Source organism: Meriones unguiculatus, chromosome X, assembly GCF_030254825.1.
Source record: "Meriones unguiculatus strain TT.TT164.6M chromosome X, Bangor_MerUng_6.1, whole genome shotgun sequence".
Lineage (NCBI taxonomy): Eukaryota > Metazoa > Chordata > Mammalia > Rodentia > Muridae > Meriones > Meriones unguiculatus.
Genome location: NC_083369.1, coordinates 91,938,851 through 91,964,232, shown reverse-complemented (window position 1 = coordinate 91,964,232; position 25,382 = coordinate 91,938,851). Strand labels below are relative to the sequence as shown.

Genomic DNA, 25,382 nt, shown 5'->3' with positions numbered 1-25,382 from the left:
CTGAGCTCTTCCCTCACATGAGAGATGACTTCCATGCAAAATTTCTGGCCATCAGCAGTGTTTCCTAAGTTACCATATTGAAAATCCAACTTGCCACTGAGGCTCTAGTAAACTTCTGAGCTCCTTTGAGGCTTCTTTTGCCCTCCCCTTCACCCAGTTCCTCCCACCTGGGTGACTACTCAAGCCACCCCCACTGAGAAGTGGTCCCCATGATTCAAACACCCACTACTAACCACAACTTCCATCTTCCACCTTCTCCTTAGTATCTTAGTATACCTCCAACTCATAAGGACAAATTGAGAAGAGGCAGAACAACTAGCTTTCATTCAAACACTTTATTAGTATTCATGGACACCAGGGGAAGCCTCCTCTGCTATTAGCCATTATGGTTCTAGCTGAGTTCATGAAGCTTGCCACCTTAGGGTTCTGTACCCCATTCTTTAGCCATTCCTTCTGGGTCCAGGCATCTCATCAAACAGAGAGAAAGGGGTGTTATTGAATGATTGAGAGGGTTCACGGTCATCGTCTTCTTTTCTCTCTCCTTCTTGAGGGATGTCTTGCTGGCTGTTGATATTGGCTTCAGAGCCCACCACCTCCAGGATATAGTCCGTAAGGTAATCAAGAGTGGCAAGTAGGAAATCTGAAGTGGTGGAACCTATACATGGGGTATACTGCTCCTCCTGCAGTAGGCGGTACACATAGTTCACAGGAACCTCTACATCAGGCCGAGAAGAAGTATCTTCCATCTGCTTGTTGTCACTGCAAGACTTTTCTTGGCTCTTCTTCCCTGACATGATGGTTTGATGGTTTGGGCTCCAGTAAGCTCTGCCTGGTTCACCAGCAGGACTGGTTCTCTGAAGACACTCAGTGTTCAGTCCTGCCAATTGCATCCCTGGCTTCTGCTCCTCATTGGTCAGGAGCTACCTTTATGACATCTTAGGCTTTGAGATGTCATTGGTGCCTAGTGGGTTGTGACTAGGCCTTAGCCTAGAAATATACAGCAACCTGGCCACCCTACCTTGAGTTTGAGGGAAAATAGACTCTTCTCAATTACACTTGAAATAACATTGTAGAAATAATGTGTTTTAGTTGAAAACTGTCTATCTTTACAACTTTTCACTAACTACAAGGTACTGATAGACATGTCAAACATGTTTCCCAGTTAGGAGTTGGACTGTTCTCAAGCAGAAATAAGACCTATTTTGATTCAAGTTACTTATTTAAATAGGCTTGGTTAACATTTCTGTAAGCTATTTGGATACACACCTTTGAACATGTGTTCATCCCATACCTTCAAGAGTTTTATCCAACTTGAAAAACATCTATTTTTTGAAGAGGAAATGCTCAGTGTGTTTCTGATAGGAGTTACATAGATACTGTTGGTAGCTGTACTTTCTGTTCTATTTAAGTCAAGACTTGTCTTTCTTAGATCTGATGGGTTATACCCAGGCTCTAGTATACATTTTTTATTTTAATTTTTCTTTCTGTTAATATCTTGTTTCTGCTTTATTCATTTTGTTTTGGTTCATTAATAACTAATAACTTTACTACCCCAAAAGAGAGAAAGTGTAATGAAGAAAGGAACCTTCAATCCAACCAATATCAAAACACAACTATATAAAACTCCACTAGATATCAGGGCAGAACAATAACCTCAGTAGATGTGAGACCATTAACTCTGACTTATTGATTCCATGGCTATATCTGTAGCCAGAGCTCTACTCTCTGGACCCCCAGATATTCTCTTTGAGTAATGTGTCTTTTGAGTGGGAGTACAAGGTTACAAGTGAATAATCTTATCCACCTTTCTCCTTCACAAATTTTAAGAATTCCATAGGCATTTGTCATTTCATCCTTGGTTCCCTTCAATCTAATTTGCCATTGTTTCTGCTGATATATCATATTCCAAATCTTACAGATCTTCTGTGCAGCCCATGGGAAGTCATTTCATTAGACATTAGAATCTTTCATAAGTCCTTAATCAAAGTAGATGATAACCACACTACAATCCACAGACTCAGAGAGGTTAACAAGGTGGGATCTAGGGAGTGGGAGTATGCATGGATCTCTCTGAGAAAAAGAAATAGAATGGATTATGTGTGGACTAGGGATGGGAACAGGAAGGATCAAGTCAGGGAAGAAGGAACTGAGGGAGAGAGTAGATGAGAGCCTACCGAAACTTGTGGGGTCACATTTGAGGGACATTGTGGAAACCCAGTGTAGTGGAAACTTCCTTGAACCTATATGAGAATGATCCTGGGGAGAACACCTAGTAATGCAGGACATGGACTCTGAACAGGCCATCTTCTGTAACCAGGCATCTAAAGATGAAATTGGGAAATCAATCCAGCCACAAAACCTTTGACCCACAAGTTGTCCTGCCCACAAGATGTGCTGTGGCAATAATGACTCAGAGCTTGTGGGTGTGGCCAACCAATGACTGGTCTAACTTGAGGCTCAGGCCACAAGAGGAAGCCCATGTCAGACACTACCTGGGATGGCCAGGAACCAGAAGCTGGATGGTCCAAAGACCTAGGGTAGAACCAAACACAGCTGGGGAAAAAGAAGACCAATTAAATAACTGATTATTTGATATTCTGCTACATTCGTAGATCGGTGCCTTTTCCATTCATCATGAGAGGTTTCCTCCAGCAGCTGATGGGAGCAGATGCAGAGACCCACAGGCAAACATTAGGCAGAGCTCAGGTAAGGCCCCACAGAAGAGGGGGAACAAGTATTGTAGGAGCCAGAGGGGTCCAGGATGCCAGGAGAATGTGGTTCACAGAATCAACTAAGCAGGGCTCATAAGGGCTCACAGAGACTGAACCGGCAATCATGGAGCCTAAATAGGTCTGTGCTAGGCCTTCTACATATATGTTGTTATTGTTTAGCTTGAAGTTTTGTGGGACTCCTAATAGTGGGAATGGAGATATCTCTGAATCTTTTATCTATTCTTGGCATCCTTTGCTTCCTACTGGGTTGCCTTGTCTAGCGTCTAGCCATAATAAGACAGGTATGGACCTAGACGTTTTTTTTTTCCTTTTTACTTACTTACTTAATTTATTTATTTAGTTAGTTAGTTAGTTTTATTATTTTTTTTAATTTTATTTTTTCTTATCAGTTACATTTTATTAACTCTGTATCCCAGCCGTGTCCCGATCCCTCATTCCCTCCCAGCCCCTCCATCGCTCCCTCATCTCCAACGTGCCCCTTTCCAAGTCCACTGATGGGGGGGACCTCCTCCCCATTCATCTGATCCTATTTTATCAGGTATCTTCAGGACTGGCTGCAAAGCCCTCCTCTGTGGCCTAACAGGACTGCTCCTCCCTTCGGGGGTGGGGAGGCCAAAGAGCCAGTCATTGAGATCCTGTTAGAAATAGTCCTTGTTCCCCTCACTTTGGGAAACCAATTGGTTACTGAGCTACCACAGGCTACATCTGAGCAGAGGTTCTAGGTTATATCCATATATGGTCCTTGGTTGAATGTCAGTCTCAGAGAAGACCCTGTGCCCAGATATATTTGGTCCTTGTGGAGCTCCTATCCTTTCCCCATCATACTAACTCCCAATCTTTCTTATGATTTCCTGTACTCTGCCAAAGGTTTGGTCATGAGTCTTTGCTTTGAAAACACTGCTAGTTAGAGTCTTTCAGATGCGCTGAGTAGACTCCTGTCATACTTTCAATGCACATCCCATCTGTCTTTCTAAATGAGGATTGATCATCTTACCCCATGTCTGCTCTTTTGATTATCTTTTTTAGGTGTATAGATTTCCTTATGTTTATCATATCTTATAGGTCTATATAAGTAAGTATATACCGTGTTTGTCTTTCTCCTTCTGGGATATTTCACTCAGAATGATCTTTTCTAGGTCCCACCATTTGCCTGCAAATTTCATGATTTCCTCCTTTTTGATTGCTGAGTAACATTCCATTGTGTAAAAATACCACAATTTCTGTACCCATTCTTCCGTTGATGGACATCTGGGTTGTTTCCAGGTTCTGGCTATTACAAATAAAGCTGCTATAAACATGGTTGAGCAAGTATCCCTTTTGTGTACTTGAGCAAACTTTGGGTATATACCTAGCAGTGGTATAGCTGGGTCTTGAGGAAGCACTATTCCTATTTGTCTTAGAAAGCGCCAGATAGCTTTCCAGAGTGGTTGTACCAGTTTACATTCCCACCAGCAGTGGAGAAGGGTTCCCCTTTCTCCACAACCTCTCCAGCATGTGTTGTCGCTTGAGTTTTTCATCTTGGCCATTCTGATGGGTGTAAGGTGATATCTCAGGGTCGTTTTGATTTGCATTTCCCTGATGGCTAATGAGGATGAGCATTTCTTTAAGTGTTTCTCTGCCATTCCATATTCCTCTGTCGAGAATTCTCTGTTTAGCTCTGTTCCCCATTTTTTAATTGGATTACTTGGTTTGCTGCTTTTCAGCTTCTTTATTTCTTTGTATATACTGGATATTAGTCCTCTGTTAGATAAAGGGTTAGTGAAGATTCTTTCCCAATCTGTAGGCAGTCGTTCTGTTTTGATGACGGTGTCCTTTGCTTTACAGAAGCTTTTCAGTTTCAATGAGGTCCCATTTATTGATTGTTGCTCTTAAAGCCTATGCTGTTGGTGTTCTGTTCAGGAAGTTGTCTCCTGTGCCAATGAGTTCTAGGCTGTTCCCCAATTTTTTCCAATTGATTTAGAGTATCTGGTTTTATGTTGAGGTCCTTGATCCACTTTGACTTTAGCATTGTGCAGGGTGATAAATATGGATCTATTTTCATTTTTCTGCATGTAGACATCCATTTGGTCCAGCACCATTTGTTGAAGATGCTGTCTTTTTTCCATTGAATGGATTTGGCTTCTTTGTCAAATATCGAGTATTCATAGGTGTGTGGGTTTATTTCTGGGTCTTCTATGCAGTTCCATTCATCCTCCTTTCTGTTTCTATGCCAATACCATGCAGTTTTTATTACTGTTGCCCTGTAGTACAGCTTGAGATCAGGGATGGAGATACCTCCAGATGATCTGTTGTTGTACAGGATCATTTTGGAGATTCTGGGTTTTTTGTTTCTCCATATGAAGCTGAGAATCTTTTTTTCAAGGTCTGTAAAGAATTGAGTTGGTATTTTCATGGGAATTGCATTGAATCTGTAGATTGCTTTTGGCAGGATGGCCATTTTCACAATGTTAATCCTACCAAACCATGAGCATGGGAGATCTTTCCATCTTCTGATATCTTCTTCGATTTCTTTCTTCAGAGACTTGAAGTTTTTCTCAAACAGGTCTTTCACTTGCTTGGTTAGTGTCACCCCAAGGTACTTTATGTTATTAGTGGCTATTGTGAAGGGTGTTATTTCCCTAATTTCTTTCTCAGCCTTTTTGTCTTTGGTATACAGGAGGGCTTCTGATTTTTTTGAGTTGATTTTGTATCCTGCCACTTTGCTGAAGGTGTTTATCAGCTGAAGGAGTTCTCTGGTTGAATTTTTGGGGTCGCTCATGTATACTATCATATCATCTGCAAATAGTGACACTTTGACCTCTTCCTTCCCGATTTGTATCTCCTTGATCTCCTTTAGTTCTCTTATTGCTCTAGCTAGGACTTCAAGTATTATGTTGAAGAGATATGGAGACAATGGGCAGCCTTGTCTTGTCCCTGATTTCAGTGGGATTGATTTAAGTTTCTCTCCATTGAGTTTGATGTTAGCTATAGGCTTGCTGTATATTGCCTTTACTAACTGTAGGTATGTGCCTTGTATCCCTGATCTCTCCAAGACTTTAAACATGAATGGGTGTTGGAATTTGTCAAATGCTTTTTCGGCATCTAAGGAGATGATCATGTGTTTTTTCTCCTTCAGTATGTTTATGTGGTGGATTACATTGATGGATTTCAGTATGTTGAACCACCCTTGCATGCCTGGGATGAAGCATACTTGGTCATGGTGGATGATATCTTTGATATGTTCTTGGATTCGGTTTGCAAGTATTTTATTGAGTATTTTTGTGTCAATGTTCATAAGAGAGATAGGTCTGAAGTTCTCTTTTTTTGTTGGATCTTTGTGTGGTTTAGGTATCAAGGTGACTGTGGCTTCATAGAATGAGTTTGGTAGTGTTCCTTCTGTTTCTATTTTGTGGAATAGTTTGGAGAGAATTGGAGTTAGCACTTCTTTGAAGGTCTTTTAGAATTCTGAGCTGAAGCCATTTGGCCCAGGGCTTTTTTTGGAGGGGAGACTGTTAATGACTGCTTCGATTTCCTTAGGAGATATAAGGCTATTCAGTCTTTCTACCTGATCTTGACTTAGTTTTGGTAGATGGAATCTGTCAAGAAAATTATCCATTTCATTTAGATTTTCAAATTTTGTGGCATATAGGCTTTTGTAGTATGACCGAATAATTGTCTGGATTTCCTCAGTGTCTGTGGTTATGTCCCCATTTCCATTTCTGATTTTGCTGATTTGATAGTTTCTCTCTGCTTTTTAGTTAGTTTGGCCAAGGGTTTGTCTATCTTGTTGATTTTCTCAAAGAACCAGCTTTTTGTTTCATTGATTCTTTGGATAGTTTTATTTGTTTCTAATTGATTGATTTCAGCCCTTAGTTTGATTATTTCCAGCCGTCTGCTCCTCTTGGGTGTATCTGCTTCTTTTTTTTCTAGGGTTTTCAGTTGGGCCATTAAGTTGTTTGTATGTGATGTTACGAATTTCTTCTTGCAGGCACTTAGTGCTATAAATTTTCCTCTGAGCACTGCTTTCAATGTGTCCCATGAATTCGGGTATGTTGTGCCTTCATTTTCATTGAATTCTAGGAAGTCTTTAATTTCTTTCTTTATTTCTTCCTTAACCCAGCTGTCATTGAGTATTAAGTTGTTCAGTTTCCATGTGCATGTCGGCTTTTTGTTGTTTCTGTTGTTGTTGATGTCTAGCTTTAGTCCATGGTGGTCAGATAGTATACAAGGGATTATTTCAATCCTTTTGTATCTGTTGAGGCTTGCTTTGTGACCCACTATATGGTCTATTTTGGAGAAGGTTCCATGTGGTGCTGAAAAGAAGGTGTACTCTTTTGAGTTTGGGTGAAATGATCTGTAGACGTCTATTAGGTCCATTTGGTTTAGGGTCTCTGTGAGTGCTTTTATTTCCCTATTTGGTGTCTGTCTAGTTGATCTGTCCCTTGTTGAGAGTGGAGTGTTGAAGTCTCCCACTATTAACGTATTAGGATCAATGTATGATTTAAGCTTTAATAATGTTTCATTTACAAATGTCGGTGCTCTTGTATTTGGGGCATAGATATTCAAGATTGTGATGTCTTCTTGTTGGATTTTTCCTTTGATGAGAATATAGTGGCCCTCCTTATCTTTTTTGATTAACTTGGGTTGAAAGTCTATTTTATTAGATATTAGGATGGCTACTCCAGCTTGTTTTCTGGAACCATTTGCTTGAAAATCAGTTTTCCAGCCCTTTACTCTGAGGTAGTGTTTATCTTTGTTGCATAGGTGTGTTTCTTGGATGCAACAGAATGTTGGATCCTGTTTCCTTAACCATTCTGTTAGCCTGTGTCTTTTTATTGGTGAGTTGAGTCCATTGATATTGATAGATAATAGTGACCAATGCATATTAGTTCCTTTTGTAATGGAGTCGGTGATCTAACCTTGTTTCCTTGCTTGTTTTCTTTTCACTTTTGTTGGGATATTATCTGTATGCCCTGTTTTCTTGGGTGAATTTGTTTTCATTGGATTGGAGTTTTCCTTCTAGTATCTTCTGTAGGGTTAGTTTGCTGTGTAGATATTGCGTAAATTTAGTTTTGTCATGGAAAATTTTGTTTTCTCCATCTATGTTGATTGAAAGCTTTGCAGGGTATAGTAGTCTGGGTTGACATTTGTGATCTCTTAGAGTCTCTATGATATTTGCCCAGGCCCTTCTGGCTTTCATAGTTTCTGATGAGAAGTCCAGTGTGATTCTGATAGGTCTACCTTCATATGTTACTTGGCCTTTTTCCCTTGCTGCTTTTAATATCTTTTCTTTGTTCTGTAGATTTAGTGTTTTGACTATGATGTGACGTGATGTGTTTCTTTTCTGGTCTAGTCTATTTGGAGTTCTGTAGGCCTCTTGTATATTTATGGACATCTCTTTCTTTAAGTTGGGAAAATTTTCTTCTATGATTTTCTTGAAAATATTTTCTGGACCTTGGAGCCTGGAGTCTTCTTTTTCATGAGTTCCTATTATTCTTTGATTTTGTCTTTTCATAGCATCCTTGATTTCTTGGATATTTTGTGATTGGAACTTTTCTGATTTTACTTTTTCTTTGAGAGAAGTATCCATTTCTGCAAGTGTGTCTTCAGCTCCAGAGATTCTCTCTTCCATCTCTTGTATTCTGTTGGTGATGCTTACTTTTGTGGTTCCTGATCTTTTCTCCAAGTTCTCCAGCTCAAGGGTTTTCTCATTTTGTGTTTTCTTTATTGATTCTAATTCTGTTTTCATGCCTTGCACCATTTCTTTCATGTGTTTGAATTTGGATTCCTGTCTCTCTACGATGGCCTCTATTTCTTTGTTCATTTCCTTTTTGTATGCGACAAATTTTTCCTCTACTTGTGTATCTATTTGTTTGTCTATGTTTGCCTGTGTTTCTTTAAGGATTTTGTATATTTCTTCTTTCTTTAGCTCCAATTGACTGGCCAACTCTTTAAAGATTTGTTCATTTCCTCCTTATGAGCCTCAAATAATTGGGCAAGCATGGCTTTAAAATCATTTTCCTGTGCTTCTGCTGAATTGGTGTATCCATCGATTTTGGGGTTTGCTGGTGAAGTCATGATGTCCTGATTTATGTTGGAAGTGTTCTTTCGCCTACCCCTGGCCATTGGCTCATCTGAAACCTTCCCTGTTTGTTTTTGGATTCTGCAGATCAGACTGGTACTGTCTCTCTCTGGCATCTGGAGAGTTCTTCAGGAAGCTGAGAACTCTCAGTGTGTGCTGAGGACTAGCTGTACCTGTGGGAGGAAAGTACGCAGGCGCAAATGGTGCAAATGCAAGCGTGTGCGCGCGCACGCGCGCGCGCGCGCGCGCGCGTGTGTGTGTGTGTGTGTGTGTGTGTGTGTGTGTGTGTGTGTAAGTGTGAGTGGACGAGTGTCTTGAGGGACAGAGTGATGGCTAATGTTGAACCCTTGAGTGTGTGGGAGGGGCTCTGCACTGTATTTGTCGCAGGCACTAGTGATGATCGCAGCACAATTTCTGGCATTAACTGCCTTAACTCCTCAATTAGATCCACAGAGCAGGAACTTCAATGACCCTATTGCCCCTCTGTTTCCCAAAGTGGGTATGTGGGTAGGAGGGGGTTCGATGCCTGGCTTTTGTTTTAGAAGGACCCAGGATCTGGGGATCTGCAGATTCTCAAGGGTGCACTCACTTACAGGCAGGTCATTTGGCAGAGATCGGATATCCTGGCTCTCTGCTCTCTGGTTTGGCCCTGCTTCTTTGATGTGCTCTGCCAGTTCTGTGCTGCTGTCACTGCCAGGTTCTGAGGTCTTGCTGCAGCTGGAGATTTCAGGGTGGTCACGTCAGTAGGGATTGGTTTAACCAGGCTCTCTGTTCTCTGGTTTGGCCCTGGTTAGTCTTAAACTGGAGGGCTGTTGTGCCCCGCCAGCTCAGTGCTGCTCCGCCGCCAAGTCCCGCTGTATCTGGAGGCCGGGTTGCTAGTCCCGATGCTTTCTGGGAAGTCCTGGGGTCTCTTCACTGTGCTCTCCAAGCTTTTGAGGCCCAGCGCCTGGTGTGTCTAGGCTGTATGGCGTTTCTGCCTGGTTTTGGTGAGTATATAGCGTATTCTCTGTCACTGTGGGATTGGGCGGGCCGTACCATCAGTGATGGCGATCCTGTGGAGCTAGGATGGCGTCTAGCAGACTCCGGACCTGGGAGGATGGTGCAGCCGCCCAGCGAATCTGGGACCCAGGGACACGTACTGCTGGCTTTTGCCTGCCGCTAACAGGCTTGGAGCTCTGCCTCAGTGGCTGTAGTCCCCAGGCAGTTAGGTCTGTGCTGAGAAAGACGAGTTCACTGTGCTGCTGTGCCGAGGAGGAAGGAGGTCTGGGGGAAGGGAGTGCCGCGAGATCAAAGGATCTTTTCTCTCCTTCCCCAAACAAGTCCCCGGGTGACCGGAGACCAAAGTTTTCACCTCCTGTGATGCTCTTCGTTGTTTAGAAAGCCTCACTGCTGTTCTCCTGGGTTAGAGATCCCTCCTTTCACCAACTCGGAAGCCTAGGCATTCCACCGCTCAGAAACTGTGTGTGCTAGTTGCCATCTTGGCTCCCTATTTTTTTTCTATAATTTTATTTTTCTCATTAGTTACATTTTGTTAATTCTGTATCCCAGCTGAATCCCTCATTCCCTCCCCAATCCCACCCTCCCTCCCTCATCTCCTCCCTGCCCCTTTCCAAGTCCACTAATAGGGGAGGACCTCCTCCCCTTTCATATGACTCCCTTTTGTCAGGTATTTTCAGGACTGGCTGCAAAGTCCTCCTCTGTCGCCTAACAGTACTGCTCCTCCCTTGGGAGGTGGGGAGGTCAAAGAGCCAGTCATTGAGTTCCTGTTAGAAATAGTCCTTGTTGGACCAAATATATCTGGGCACAGGGTCTTTTCTGAGACTGACATTCAACCAAGGACCATGTATGGATATAACCTAGAACCTCCACTCAGATGTAGCCTGTGGTAGCTCAGTAACCAATTGGTTTCCCAAAGTGAGGGGAACAGGGACTATTTCTAACAGGAACTCAATGACTGGCTCTTTGGCCTCCCCACCCCCGAAGGGAGGAGCAGTCCTGTTAGGCCACAGAGGAGGGCTTTGCAGCCAGTCCTGAAGATACCTGATAAAACAGGATCAGATGAATGGGGAGGAGGTCCCCCCTATCAGTGGACTTGGAAAGGGGCACGGTGGAGATGAGGGAGGGAGGGAGGGACTGGGAGGGAATGAGGGATCGGGACACGGCTGGGATACAGACTTAATAAAATGTAACTGATAAAAAAAATAAAAAATAAAAAAATGAAAAAAAAAAAAGAAATAGTCCTTGTTCCCCTTACTATAGTAAACCAATTGAATGGACCTAGTCTTAAAGCATCTTTTCATGCCAGGTTTAGTTGATATCCCTGGGAGGCCTGTTCTTTTTTTGCAGGGAAAAGGAGGAACAGTGGATCTGGGAGAGAGAGGAGGTGAGTGGGGAATTGGGAGGAATGAAGGGAAGGAAAACTGTGGTCACAATGTAATTTATGAGAGAAGAATAAATAAAAAGAAAAAATAAAAATCCCTTCTTTATATCTTGATTGCACTGAGAAGCACACATCACGTCTCTTCAGAGTAGCCATTGTGTGATGGAATATTTTCCTGTTTTGATGTCCTCAAGGGTATTGCTGCAAAGACCTCTAATTGTATTCTTGGCTTAATGTACAAAGGACCACTTCTGAGAGCAAATATCTTCATTTTTATCATTTACAATGTGAGTAGGCTGATATTTTCATATAACCTCTATTGTTTTACTATAAGCAGAAGTGGGATAGGAAGACTGTGGTTTCAATATTTATTTGGAAATCTGTCCAACTAAATAAATATTCCCATTGGTCAGTCACAAGTTCTTTTCACACAATGATAGGAGATAATTCAGCTCAAATTTTCCTTTATCAGTAGAGACAAGACACTTACAGTACACCAACAATTACCAACAATTGAAGTGTGCAAAGGGGAAACTAGGAGAGGAGAGATATTCTGAAAGAGGCAGTTTAGAACATTCATACACTAACACATCATCACAGCAACCCTTGCCTGCCCCAGCTTAGCTAAAAGTAAACCAGAAAAGCAACGTGGGGGCCTTAAACTAGCCACAAAGCTAATGGGTAGAAATAAAGTCAGTAAATACAGTATCTCTGCTTCCCTAAGTCCAAAGCTATCAAAAGGTATAAGAAACCCATATTAACAAATTTGGTTAGCCATCTCCTATCTAAAACACCCATCATGAAGATGGAAACCACACAGAATATATTGGAAACTGACTCTATAGACAAAGCCAACAGTAACAAATATGGTTAATTCTTCCTTTCTGTGTTCTCCAGAGGATGTGGAGCACAGTTTCCACACCAAAGACTCATGAGATCCTTGGCAGAATTCAGGTTTCATCCAACCTCAAAGCAACTGGCTGTTTGATATGTCTGTGTTTCTACTCAGTGGTACCATGTGCACAGTTGTTGTTATGGGTGCTCAGTCAGTGTTACTGGGTGCTCAGTTGGTGATACTATGTGTCTAATTGATAATCTAAATACATCCATTTACTTTTACTTTATTAAAAATTCCCCATCCTTTTCCCTAGTCTCTGTTTCATTTTTCAGAACAGTGTTCCTAAACTTTGATTTCCTTTCTCAAAGGATTTCAGTGATTCTCCAATAACATATTTGGTGCTGTGACTTGGATGGGTAAGGTTAATTTGAATATAGTGTAATATCCTCTTTATCTACTCTGTAGCTTGAGGTGCTTCCCTCTCCTCTACTATTACCTTCCTGGAGCAAATTTATTCTTCCCTATCCATTCTGATTCCTTTATACTATCTATGTCCCTTCTACTTCTTCTGCCTACTTCCTTGTTTGGCTTCAGGCAGTTTTTTCTAAGGGGTACTTTTCTGGTCACTCCCTTTGCCTGGATTCTATTCCCTGGTATCCTCTCCAGTTCCCCTTTCACTTCCCAGGGTTCTTGCTACTAGGATGCCACCTTCTCTCTGCCTTGAGTTTCAGCCCTTTATCTCACCCCAAGCACCTCACATTCATTCTTGCCCCTCCCTCTTCTATGACCCAGGTCATTTAGGGGCTCTTTGTTGGCATGTGCCTCCTCTCCTACATTGGTCCTCTAGTCTCAGATGCCTCAGAAGAGCCCATGTCTACTTGTTTTTTTTCAATCTTGGCTCTAAAGAGCTATAGATTTTGATGTGAGTAGCTCCAATCACCTCTCCTGTGCCCCTGTTATCTTCTGTAGACACTACTGTCTTCCACAGCTGTAGTAGCCCCAGAATAGCCTACATGGTGCCTTTTCCTCAAGACCAGCTCTTAGAGTGTCACTATTGGGCTATCTGCCAATGGACACTCCACCATAGTCTTGCTTGTTTCCCTGACTGCTTCCCAAGCCACTTTCTGGCTCTCTGGTCAAAGCTATCCTAGTGTCACAGGCTTTTCTTGGTCTCCCTTTCTCTGCCAATGACCACTGCACTGGCACTTTGGTCAAGCAGATACAAGCTAGAGTCATCTGAGAATATGGAGCCTGAGTTGAAGAACTGACTTCATTAGATTTGCCTGTAGGCAAGTCTGTGGGACATTTTCTTAACTGATGATTGATGAGGGAAAGACCACTTTGGAGGTTCAAACTCTGAGATGTTGGCCATGGAGTATATGAGAAAGGTATAAAAACCAACAGCTAACATCATCCTAAATAGAAAAAAAAGTTTGAAGCAATCTCATTGAAGTCAGGAATGAGACAGGGATATCTAGTAGCAGCACTCCCATTGTGCTCTAAGTACTGGGTAGATAAATAAGGCAAGAGGTTCATCAAAGTAACCTTATTTGTAGATGACATGATACTACTATATATTAACAATCCCAAAACTTCTACCAGAAAATTTATAGAAAAAATAAACAAATTCAGCAGTGTGACAATACAGAATCAATATACACAAATAGCTTTTCTATACTCCAATAGCAAGAATACAGAGAAGGGAATTAGGGACATACTGCCATTCACAATAGCTTCAAATAAAATAAAATAAAATAACTACAAATAAACCTAGTCAAGGAAGTGAAGGATATCTATAATTAAAACATTAAACTTCTTAAGAAAGAGAGAGGGAAAGGTACTAAAAAATGGAAATACATCCCATCCTCATGTATTGGTGAAATAATATTGTGAAAATGATAATTTTACCAAAAACTATTTACAGATTGAATGCAATCCCAATCAGTATCGTCAACAAATAATTCTGGGATAACTGGATGTCTAAATGCAGAAGGCTGAAATTATATTCATATCTATCATCTTTCACAAAGACTATCCAAATGGATCAAAGGCCTAAATGTGAAACCTGAAATGATGAAAATGTTAGAAGAAAACATAGTCAGTGTACAACATGATAGAGATAGATGAATGGAGTTTCTGAATAAAAGTCCATTTGCCCAAGAATTAAGGCCAATAATTGATGAGTGGGACTTCATAAAACTAAAACACTTCTGCACAGCTAAAGAAATAATGAGCCATATGACAAGAAGGTCCACAGAATCTTTGTTATCTATACATCTGAAAGAGGATTAATATCCAGAATATATATAGAACTCATAAAACAAAGAATTTAAAAACATGACTTAATCAAAAATGGACCTGGGACCTGAACAGAGAATTCTCCAAAGAATAAACAAATGGCTAAGAAATATCTCAAAATATTCATCCTCCTTAGAAATTAGGAAAATATAAATCAAAACAACTTTGAGCTTTCATCTTACCCCAGTTAAAATTTCAAAGTTTACAAAGTAGCTTACAACAAATGCTGGAGGGGTGTAAGGAACAGGGGATCCTTATTCACTGTTAGTGGGATTGCAAAGTGGTACAGCCACTCTGGAAATCAGTGCAGAGAATTCTCAAAGTGCTAAAAATAAATCTCAGCTATGTATCTCCTTGATATATGCCTACTCCACAGATACATGTTCAGCCATGTCCACTGCTGCATTATTCACAATAGGTAGGGAATGGAAACAATCTAAATGTCCTTCAACAGTTAAATGGATAATGAAAATGTGAAATAATACACTATAGAAAACTACTGAGTTGTAAAAAAAAATTAAATGGTAAACTTTGCAAGTAAATGGATAAAACTAGACAAGATCACATTGAGTGAAATAACCCAAACCCCCAAAGACAAATATCCTATGATCTATGTCACTGGAGGTGCCTAGCGCCAAATCTTTAGATGTGACTACATATCTTGGAGTAAGTACAAAAACTAGAAAAGTAAAAGGGAATCACTGACAGAGTAGGGTGAGGAGGAACAATAGAAAGAGGAATAGCAGGCTACACACAATCTGATCAGGGCATGGAAAAAGGAGGGTGGCTTTAAAGAAGGAGGGGAAGCAAAATAAATACAGAAAGGAAGAGGAGGATATCAAATAACAGGTATCTGGAAAAGTCGGATCAAATTATTGAGTATTTAAATAAAAACCTATAATATATGTGAGACTTGTAAAATATGCATATATATATTTTTTAAAGGAAATTTTCTTATCTTGGTTGATAATGTTCCCTATAAGAGGCAAAAAAACATCCAACAAAAACTGAACACCAGACATGAGAAGCCCTTTTGGGATTGTTGGTCAGTGTTCTCAAATAGACTTCCCAAACCTACACCTATGACTGTTGCCCTTGGTTTGCCCCCAGAAATTGAAAGTAAGTCTCTGTTTCTGAAGACACCATTCATTTCAGGCATGGGACCCAGAGGTCTCTGATCTGAAACTGACCTGAATGCCTCCTCCTTGAGAACTAGCTTTTATGGTACCATTAGGTGCTGTGAAAGCACCTAAAGGGAAAAAGCAACCAATAGTCCTAGGCTGGCTAAGATGGCTATGAACTACAACAACAAGAATCATAACACAATAACTCTATGGATGCAGAAGGACATGCATACTATGCCAGTAACCAACAGCTCTCTCTCTTCCCCAAGTAGAGTGCTTTAATCATGGCACTCTAGGACAGCCACTTCAGTATGACTAGTCTCTGTAGACTGCAAACATAAGTATGTTATTGTGCTTCAGTTAGTTCATGGGCACCTGAGGCTTACAGAGTTAGTACTCATCTAGCTAAATGCTCTTTATTTTATTTTTTTGAATTTATGTTAGTCACCAAGTTCTTCACTATAAGCCTCACTATTTGCAAACTTGGAATCCAGGGATCATTGATTTTTTTTCGTAGTCACTTGGCAAGTCACATGTTCCCTTAACTACTGTCAAATAGACATAAAGATTATAAAGAAGAGCAAGATACAATTCAATCTTACATGGCATGAACGTAAATTAAACAAAAATTTAAAAAGCTTTCTTAGTAGAGGATGGAAGTATATTTTTCACTGTAAGTGGGCCCTCGAAAGCTAGGAACTCGCATAGTGGACATTGTATGGTATGTTCCTCTATTATAAAGGTCATAGGATATAATTAGGAGTTAAGATTTAAAATAATGCTGTAATGGGGTTGGGAGAACACTAAGAAACTTAGGCAAATATATACCAACAAATAGGCAATGCCCTCAGGCATAGCCAGCAGTTCCAAATCCATACTAATGGGGACAGTAAACAGTCACCATTTGTCAAAGGACCACATTCAAGAATTATTTCATTGGGGAGCACACAAAAAACAGAAGATGGCTTTGGGGATGTTCCAGAGATTAGATTTTCTTCCCCATCATCATACCCATTTGGTTTCTTGTTTTATTTCTTTTAAAGGAAATAAGTCCCATTTGTACACTGAACAGGGAGCAGTGCCCATGGCAACAGCAAAAGGACCATCTGTCCTCTAATCATAATAGCTAGGAAATGGAACCAGCCTAGATGTCAATAGACTGATTTAATTGATAATGGAAATGTGGCACACATAGAGATAATAAGTTTATTGAACCACAAATAAAAACAAAATCATAGGATAATGGATAGAAATGGAAAATATACTAAGTGAGGTAACCCAGACCCTGGAAGAAAAAATGTTGCATGTTCTCACTCATATGTATATCCTACATTTTAATTGTTAAAATGTATATTTATGTGAGTATGAGCATAGGCATAGATCATGTGAATGGAAAGGGGACTATGAGATGAAAAGAGTTTTTGAGAAAATAGAGTAGGAGGGAATACATATGACATGAAAGTAGAAAGGGTGTGGAAGTGTTTAAGAGTAGAGAGATAGGAAAAAGGTCAATAAAAACAAATTATAAATGAAAATACCATAATTAAAACTATTGCTTTGTATGTTAATTAAAAATGAGTAAATAACTAACAGATGACCATACATCAAGGATATTTTCTCAACCATGTTCATAGCAGCTTTATTCATATTAGATGTCCCTCAACTGAAGGATGGATGGATAAACTGGTACACTTAAACAATGGAATGCTACTTGGACATTGAAAACAAAGAAATTGTGAAATTTTCAGGCAAATGAATGGAACTAGAAAATATCATCCTGAGTAAGGTAACACAGACCCAGAAAGACACACATGGTATATACTCACTTATAAGATGATTTTATTCATATAGTACAGGATAGACATACCACAATGCACAGAATTCCCCAAAAGATAAGTCCAATGAACATCTTAGGCTTCATGTTGGCCTAGTAGTTATGGGAGTGGGGTACACCTCTGACTGACACAGACTATGTTGCCTACTTTATGATCACTTCTCCCTGATGGGACTTTCCTACGATAACACAGGGAAGGAAGATGAACTCAGTCCTCATGTGAATAGATGATCTGGGGTATCTGGGTGGGGGGGCTCCCTATTCTGAGGAACATGGAAAAGGGATACAGGAATGAGGGTGGGACTGGGAGGAGAAGAAGGAAGAGCCTATGACTGAGATGTAAATTGAATTAATTAATAAAAAATACATGGAAAAGAGAATTTCAGGTCTTGAAGACAAGGTAGAAGAAATGGATACATCAGCCAGAGAAAAGTTAAATCTAAAAATATCCAAGCATAAAAACATCCTAAAAATTTGAGACACTATGAAATGACTAACCTACAAATATAAATATAGAGAAAGGAAGAAAAAATCCAGTTCAAAAGCACAGAAAAATAGTCTTAAGAAAATCATAAAAGAAAATGTCTATGATCTAAAGAAAGATGGCTATCATGGTGGAAAAAGATTACAGAACACTAAATACAGAAGACCAGAAGAGAAATCCCATGACACATAATAGTGTAAATACTAAATGTACCTACAAAGAATAGTTATTAAAAGTTGTAAGAAGAAAATATCAACTAATATAAAAAGGTAGAACCATTAGAATACTACCTGAATTTTCCATGGAGCCTCTGAAAACCAGATGGATGTTCTACAAGCTTTGAGAGGCTACAGATGGCAGCTCAGATTATTATTCACAGCAAAGCTCTCAACCACAACTGACAGAGAAAAAAACATTTTTCATGATAAAAACCAGTTTAAACAACTCTTGTCCACCAATCCAGCTCTGCAGAAGACACTAGGAAGAGAACTTCAAAATTAAAAAAAAAAAGGAATTACACCCAAAGGAACACAAGGAATAAATAGTCCCAGAATAGTACATCAAAAGAGGAAAAACCCACCATCACAACAAAATAATATAAATTAATAATCACTGCTTAACAACAATTCTCAATATTAATAATTTTAATTGTTCAATGGAAATATACAGATAACAGATAGTTTTAGAAAATGCTATTTCTCTTTCTGCTGTCTCCAAGAAACACACCTTACCATTAGGGACATATATCACCTTTGGATAAAAGGCTGGGAAAAGTATTCTAAGCAAATGAACAAAGGATAAAGCAGGTATAGTTTGCTGGTTATTTTTATGTCAACTTGACAAAGGCTATAGTCATCTGAAAGGAGAGAACTTCTTTTGAGAAAATGTTTCCAGAACATGTGGTGGTAAGCAGATAAGCCCGTAGGACATTTTCTTCATTAGTTATTGATGAAGGAAGACCCAGGCCACTGCGGGTAGGGTCATCCCTGGGCTGTTGGTCCTTGTCCTATAAGAAAGCAGATTGACCAAGCCATAGGGAGTAATCCAGTAAGTAGCACTCCTCCATGGACTCTGCATCAGTTCCTGCCACCAGATTCCTGCCCTCTTGAGTTCCTGCCCTGACTTCCTCCAATGATGAACAGTCTGGGATCCTAAACCAAGTAAGCTCTTTTTTCCCCCGACCTTGATTTTGGTCACGGTGTTTCCTCACAGCAATATTAATAGTAGCTAAGATATTTAGCTATTTCAATGTTAGACAAAACACCCTTCAAAATAAAACTAATCAAAAGATATTGAAAAGAACACTACAGACTTAAGGGAAAAAAATCTGCAATGAGGATATTGTAATTCCAAACATTTCTGCACAAAACAAAAGGGCACCCAAATTCAAAAATAAACAGTACTACAGCTAAAATTACATACTGACCCTCATATAGTGATAGAGGATGACTTCAGTATGCATTCTTGCCAATAGACAGATCATCAGACAAAAACTAGACCAAGAAACACTGAATTAAATAACATCAAAAATCAAATGGACCTAACAGGCATGTACTGAACATTCTACCCAACAGTAAAGATTACATTTTCTTCTAAGCATCCCATGGAGCTTTCTCCAAAATTTACCATGTATTAAACAGAAAGAAGGTCTCAGCTGATACAGGAAAATTAAAATAAAATCCAGGCTCCTATCTGACCACCATGGATTAAAGCTGGATATCAACAGCAACATAAATGGCAGAAAGTACATAACCTCATGGAAGCTAAACAACTCACTACTCTGTAGAATGTGGATAGCGATAAAAATCCAGAAAGAAATTAAAAACTTTTTAGAACTGAATAAAAATGAAAACATAGCATACCCAAACCTATGGAACACAGTCCTAAGAGGCAATTTCATAACATTTAGTGCCTACATTAAGAAAAAAGAACTAAAGAGTTCTCATATTAATAACTTAACCATTCATTTGGAAGATCTACATGGGAAGAAAAATAAAACTTGGAACTGAAATCAGTGAAATTGAAAGAAGAAAACAAAACAAAACAAAAATCAATGGAACAAAGAAATGTGTTCTCTGAGAAAAAATCAAGACTGACAAAAACTCAACCAAATTAACCAGAAAACAGAAGATGCAAATTAATAAAATAAGAGATAAAAAGAGAGCCATTACAACAGTCACAAGGAAATTCAGAAAACTACAAGACATACTTTAAAAATGTTTACTCCACCAAACTGAAAACATTCAAAAGAAAGGGATGAATTTCTTGATATATTAGACTTACAAAAGTTAAATCAAAATTAAATAATCAATTTATACACGCCCATAACCCTAGTTCAATAGAAGCCCTAATTAAAAATATCCTTACCACCCCTCGTCCAAAAGGTTCAGTGCCAGATGGATTCAGCACAGAACTTCAAATAACTTAATGCCAATATTACTCATTATTCCACAAAATAGAAACTGAAGGAACAGTTTCTAATTCTTTATATGATACCACTAATACCCTTATGTAAAAATCACCCAAAGACTCAAGAAAATAAAAATTATTGGCCAATATCCCTTATATTCTATATACAAAATTCTCAATAAAAGACTTCCAAAATAATTCAAACATATCAAAAGATTATCTGCTATGATCATCACATTAGCTTCATTCTAGGAATGAGGTATAGTTAGTTCAATATACATAAATTAATGAATCTAATTCAACCCCAAACAGACTGAAAGACAAAAACTATAATATCATCTCAATTCACTTAGAAAAGGCCTTTTATGAAATACAGTATCCTTTCATGATAAAAGTTCTGGAGAAACTAGGGATATAGGGGTTATATCCCAACAAAATAGCGATATACAGGAAGCCTATAACCAACATCATTCTAAATAGGCAGAAAGCATGCCCACTAAAAAGCATGCCCACTAAAATCAGGAAAAGATAAAGATGCTGTGTTCGGTGAATGACCATGGCGCATATGTTTAAATACTCAATACCAGCTGTTTGAGAGGGATTAAAAGTTGTAGCCTAGTTCTAGGAGGTGCGTTCTAGAGAACGGCTTGGAGGCTTCAAAAAGCCTCCTGCCCATCCCAGTGAATTCTTTGCATCCTGTTTGCAGATCAGGATGTGAACTCTCATCTACTGTTCCAGAGCCATATCTCCAGCCTGCTGTCACCCTCCGCACCATGATGCTGATGGACCTTCTCCTTCTGGAACTGTATCCCCAGATAAACCCTTCCTTCTATAAGTTGTTTTGGCTATGGTGATTTATCACAGCAAGAGAAGAGTGACTAATATTCAGGTTGCTATCAGGAATTGGGTTATTGCTCTCACAGATATGAACCATGGTTTTTCTGTTTTGTTTTTTTTTTTTTGTTTGTTTGTTTTGTTTTGTTTTTTTTTTTTTTTGGTTTGGTTTGGTTTTTTGAGGAATGTGAAAGGCTTTGGCCTTTAAACTTGAAAGGTACTTGAATGCTATAAGCAGGGCCCTGTGATAAATCACCATAGCCAAAGCAACTTATAGAAGGAAGGGTTTATTTGGTCCATATTAGTAAGATCCTAAAAGACAATGGAAAGAACCAATAAGACTATGGAGGTCTGGCTCAACAAATTTCAGAGGGAAATGATATTAGCACCTGGAATACAGACCATTCTTGTGAATATGGATACTTTTGCCTTTGTTATAAAAATTTGCCTGATGTTGAAATTTAAAAGTAATAGACCAATTTCTTTTTCAGAGATGTCAAGACAGCTTAATAGTGATTCTATTGTGCTATTATTGGTGATCACTATTATTCAGGTCTATAAAGGGAAAAGCCAGCAAGTGGGACAAAAAGAAATACGAAAAATGTAATTTGAAGAGAAATATAAAAGCACCAAGAATGTTAGTGTTGGAGACAATGATTGTGCTGAAATAAATAAGAAGGTCGAAGGGAGGCTGATGGACAATTGAATAAAGTGAGAGTTGCTCTCAGGGCAAGACCCCATCAAGTTAAGCTTCCAAATTGTGAAAGCAAACAGCCTACCTATGCAACTTCTAAAAATCAACAAATGAAAGCTTCTGCAAATGTGATTCAAGACACCCAGGCTCAGTCTCTTTGTTTAACCTGCCTTTAAGAGAGCAATGCAACAACCAACCTTACTTGCCTTGCATTTGCCTTGCAATCAACTTTTACAATCCAATCCTAAGTTATGTACTTACTTTTCTGTGTCCCTGACCCAGAGAAAGGCATGTGTATCATTTAATGGGAGCAGCAGGAGCAGAAGTTGAAAGCAATTTCCTAAAATCTACCCTAGAGGCTGAAAGCAATCATGAATATTGTTTGATAAAGAATGATATTTCTCATCCAGATCTGTTGGGATCAGCTGGAGCCTGTGACTTTATCAGTCATAAAACTCTTAAAAATGTATGTAAAGTATCCCATTCTTTCCCTATGTGAGGCTTTCTTTTTTGTTGTTTATTCATTCATTTATTTATTTATTTTATTAAATTTTTATTTTTTATATTAATTATAGTTTAATTACTTTGTATCCCAGCTGTAACCCCCTCCCTCCCTCATCTCCTCCTTGCCCCTCTCTAAGTCCACTTAGAGAGGTGAACAGCTTTGTTAGACCACAGAGGAGGACATGGCAGTCAGTCCTGGTGAGACCTAATAAGCTAAGGTAAGATGGAAGGGGAGGAGGACCTCACCATGTAAGGTTTTCTTTGCTGTTCAATGAACACAGAGTGAAGCCCTTTGATAGAGACAGCTCATACAACCCACAGAGACCCACAGAGAAACAGAAACACACACACAGGAATAAGCACAAACACAGAAAAAAAAGCAGATTCACAAGATGGGCATAGCCAGGCATAGATCCAGGCACATGCAACAGAAAGCCAAGGGGATAGAGTATACACGAAGCATGAATATAAAGATATGAACATAAAGAGTTCATATCTGGACTTGCTCTTGGTTAAAAGATTCCAAGTGCTTTTATTTATTTCCTTAATATGTCACTAATGCATTATTGGTAGTTCAGAGTTAATCACTAATGTGTACAATATACACAATAATCCACACCATATATGTGCATATCCTTAAGATTTAAAGGTGCTATATATTTGGGCATTACATAAATATTAGACAAAAGATAAAACTAAAGCATGGTATTATTCCTTCTTCAAGACTGATTAAATTGTCCTGAGTGACCAGAACTTTGAGGCTAAAGTGAAAGAGGATATAAGGGATAAGAAGGCAACCACAACTTTGACCTTTGCTGTCCATTGTCAGCCAGATCCCAAGAGATGACAGCATCTACTTACAATTCCAGTAAGTCACCTGTATTCTTAGTCAGAGAGGTCATAGTAATCACAGAGGTAAGAGCCTTATCAGTATACAGTATGCAAATAAGAGACTCCTTGGAGAAAAGAATATCTGCAATGTTTCCAAGGCAAAGCCACATGGTTGATTCCAGAAGATGGAACAAGTGATAAAGAAAAACCCAAGATGAGTTGGTGGGTTGTACTTAAATCCCTAATAGTTAGCACTAAACAGTTTCAACTAAACTTAACAAAAAAGGGGAGGATCCATTCTTAGTAATCTTTATGGTCTTAAGCACCCAACAATAACTTATAACCTGAGTGGAATAATTGTAAACACTACAAAGCCAGATTGGATCTGAAGTAGGATTTTGGGCATTAGGACAGCTGCTGTAGGTTTTATTCAAAGGGACCCTAGTAGGCACAGGGTTGAGGAAAAAAGATTATCCAGTTTTACAGTATCTAATACTGTAATGCCTGAATCAGAACTTATGAAACATTCAAAATCATCATCCTGTTAGTTCTTCCAAATGCTGGAACTTTACTATCTGTGTTCCTTACCATTTATTTATTTATTTATTTATTTATTTATTTATTTATTTTTGTCGGTACATGTACTAGAGAAAGTGTGTAGGACAAACCAGTATCATGTAATTCAGGTAAGAAACTCGACTTGATTATAAAACAAAAGTTTAACATAAAAAATGTCCTTCCATTACAATAGTACAATTATATTTTTGTTACCAAAAAAAAAAGACAAATAGTCTTTCTGTCCAAATATACACACTGTTACATGAAAGTTCCAAAAAAAAGGAGGCTTGTAAGACTTTGTATGTTTGTGTTGCTATGAAACAAAAAGAACCCTAAATGTATATATTACAAAAGAATACCAACAGGATACAAAGAGAATCCATTAAATAGCATAAAATCTGTACAACAATATGAATCTAAGAGGGACAGGAATGATTCCCCTAAAAAGCAAGGAGTCATCAGAAACGAAGGTTCTTCCTACTAAAGGGGCAAATATTAGCATAGGCAAAGAGTTGGGAAATTGGGAGAGTACATAGTCTCAAAGAGGAAAGTTAAAACATTTAAATGCTAGTATTTAAACAAGCAATCCCCAAACTGCTTGTCCTTGTTTGGTGATGTGCAAACTATTTGAACAGTATAGGGCCCTAAACTGACCATAAAATTTAAGGGTAAACTAATGACATAGTACAATTAGCAGTGCCTCCTTGCCCAAAGGTAAGAAAAACTAGATGGTAAACCCATAACAATGAATTTGGTTAGCCATTTTTATCTGAAATAGCTATCTTGTGTTTGGGGCCACATAGAACATTCTTTAACCAAATACAGGGATGAACCAATAGTAGTAGAATGTGGTTACATCAACCAGCAGTGATAGAAGGCCATTCCACTAACAGCAGGAGGCAATTAGACCAATGGGATGAGGAGGTATTTAAAGCACCGGTAACAGACTACAATTAGAACGGCTGTTAGTTAACAGAAAGTGGTCAGACCAATAATTAAAAGAAAGTGGTAGATCAACAGAAATAGAAGGCCATTAAAATAACAGTAAAAGAAGGGCTTTGGCTAACAGAGTCAGAAAGGAAGTTAGAGCAACAATAACAGAAGGTGGTTGGACCAACAGAAATAGGAGGTAGTTAAGGCAACAGCAACAGACAGTAGTTAGACTAACAGCATTTGAAGGCTGACAGTTACAGAAGGTGGCTAACACAATGGTAATAGAACGCAGCCAGTTAAGTTAGGCTAAGAAGGTAAAATGCATTTTCACACCAAAGGTCCACATGCCCCTGCGTAAAATGTAGTTCTCTAGCTTCCATCTTTTCTTTTGCTTTTGCTTTGGCTTTCCTCTGATTTTTTTTTCTTCTTTCTTTCCCTTCTTCCATGGTGCCAGAGTTGGAACCCACGGACTCACACATGCTATTGCTAAAACATTGAACTATACTCCCAACTTTTCTACTCTTTCACTTTTAATGCAAGACCTGTCCTCACTGAGGTGTCCAGACAAACCACAAACCCACTCTGTAGCCCCAACAGGCTTTGAACTTCAGCATCAGCTTCCAGAATACTTGGGATTATAGGTAAACGGGCCTGAGCATGGCAAACATTGCACACAGGTTTTGCCCTTTTACCTCTTTTTCTCTCCCTTGCTAAAAACTGTTACATTCCTAAAGCTATTCCCTAAGGTCTACTCCCTTTTTTTGGCCACTGACTCATTCCACAGACAAAACACCAAGATCCAACAGTCAATATTCATTATTTGGCTAACATGTCCAATCAGGATTTAGCTACTCACCATAACAAAGAT

General features: G+C 39.1%; 2 protein-coding genes across 2 annotated transcripts in view; both read right to left on the bottom strand.

Moving 5' to 3' along the window:
- Sytl5 (synaptotagmin like 5) overlaps positions 1-25,382 on the bottom strand; it is a 329,523-nt gene that overhangs the window by 181,599 nt on the left and 122,542 nt on the right. The window lies entirely within an intron of this gene.
- LOC110544329 (huntingtin-interacting protein M) lies at positions 324-882 on the bottom strand. The gene has a single exon (XM_021630361.2). The coding sequence runs from the start codon at positions 792-794 to the stop codon at positions 441-443; it is 354 nt and encodes a 117-aa protein (XP_021486036.1). The 5' UTR covers positions 795-882; the 3' UTR covers positions 324-440.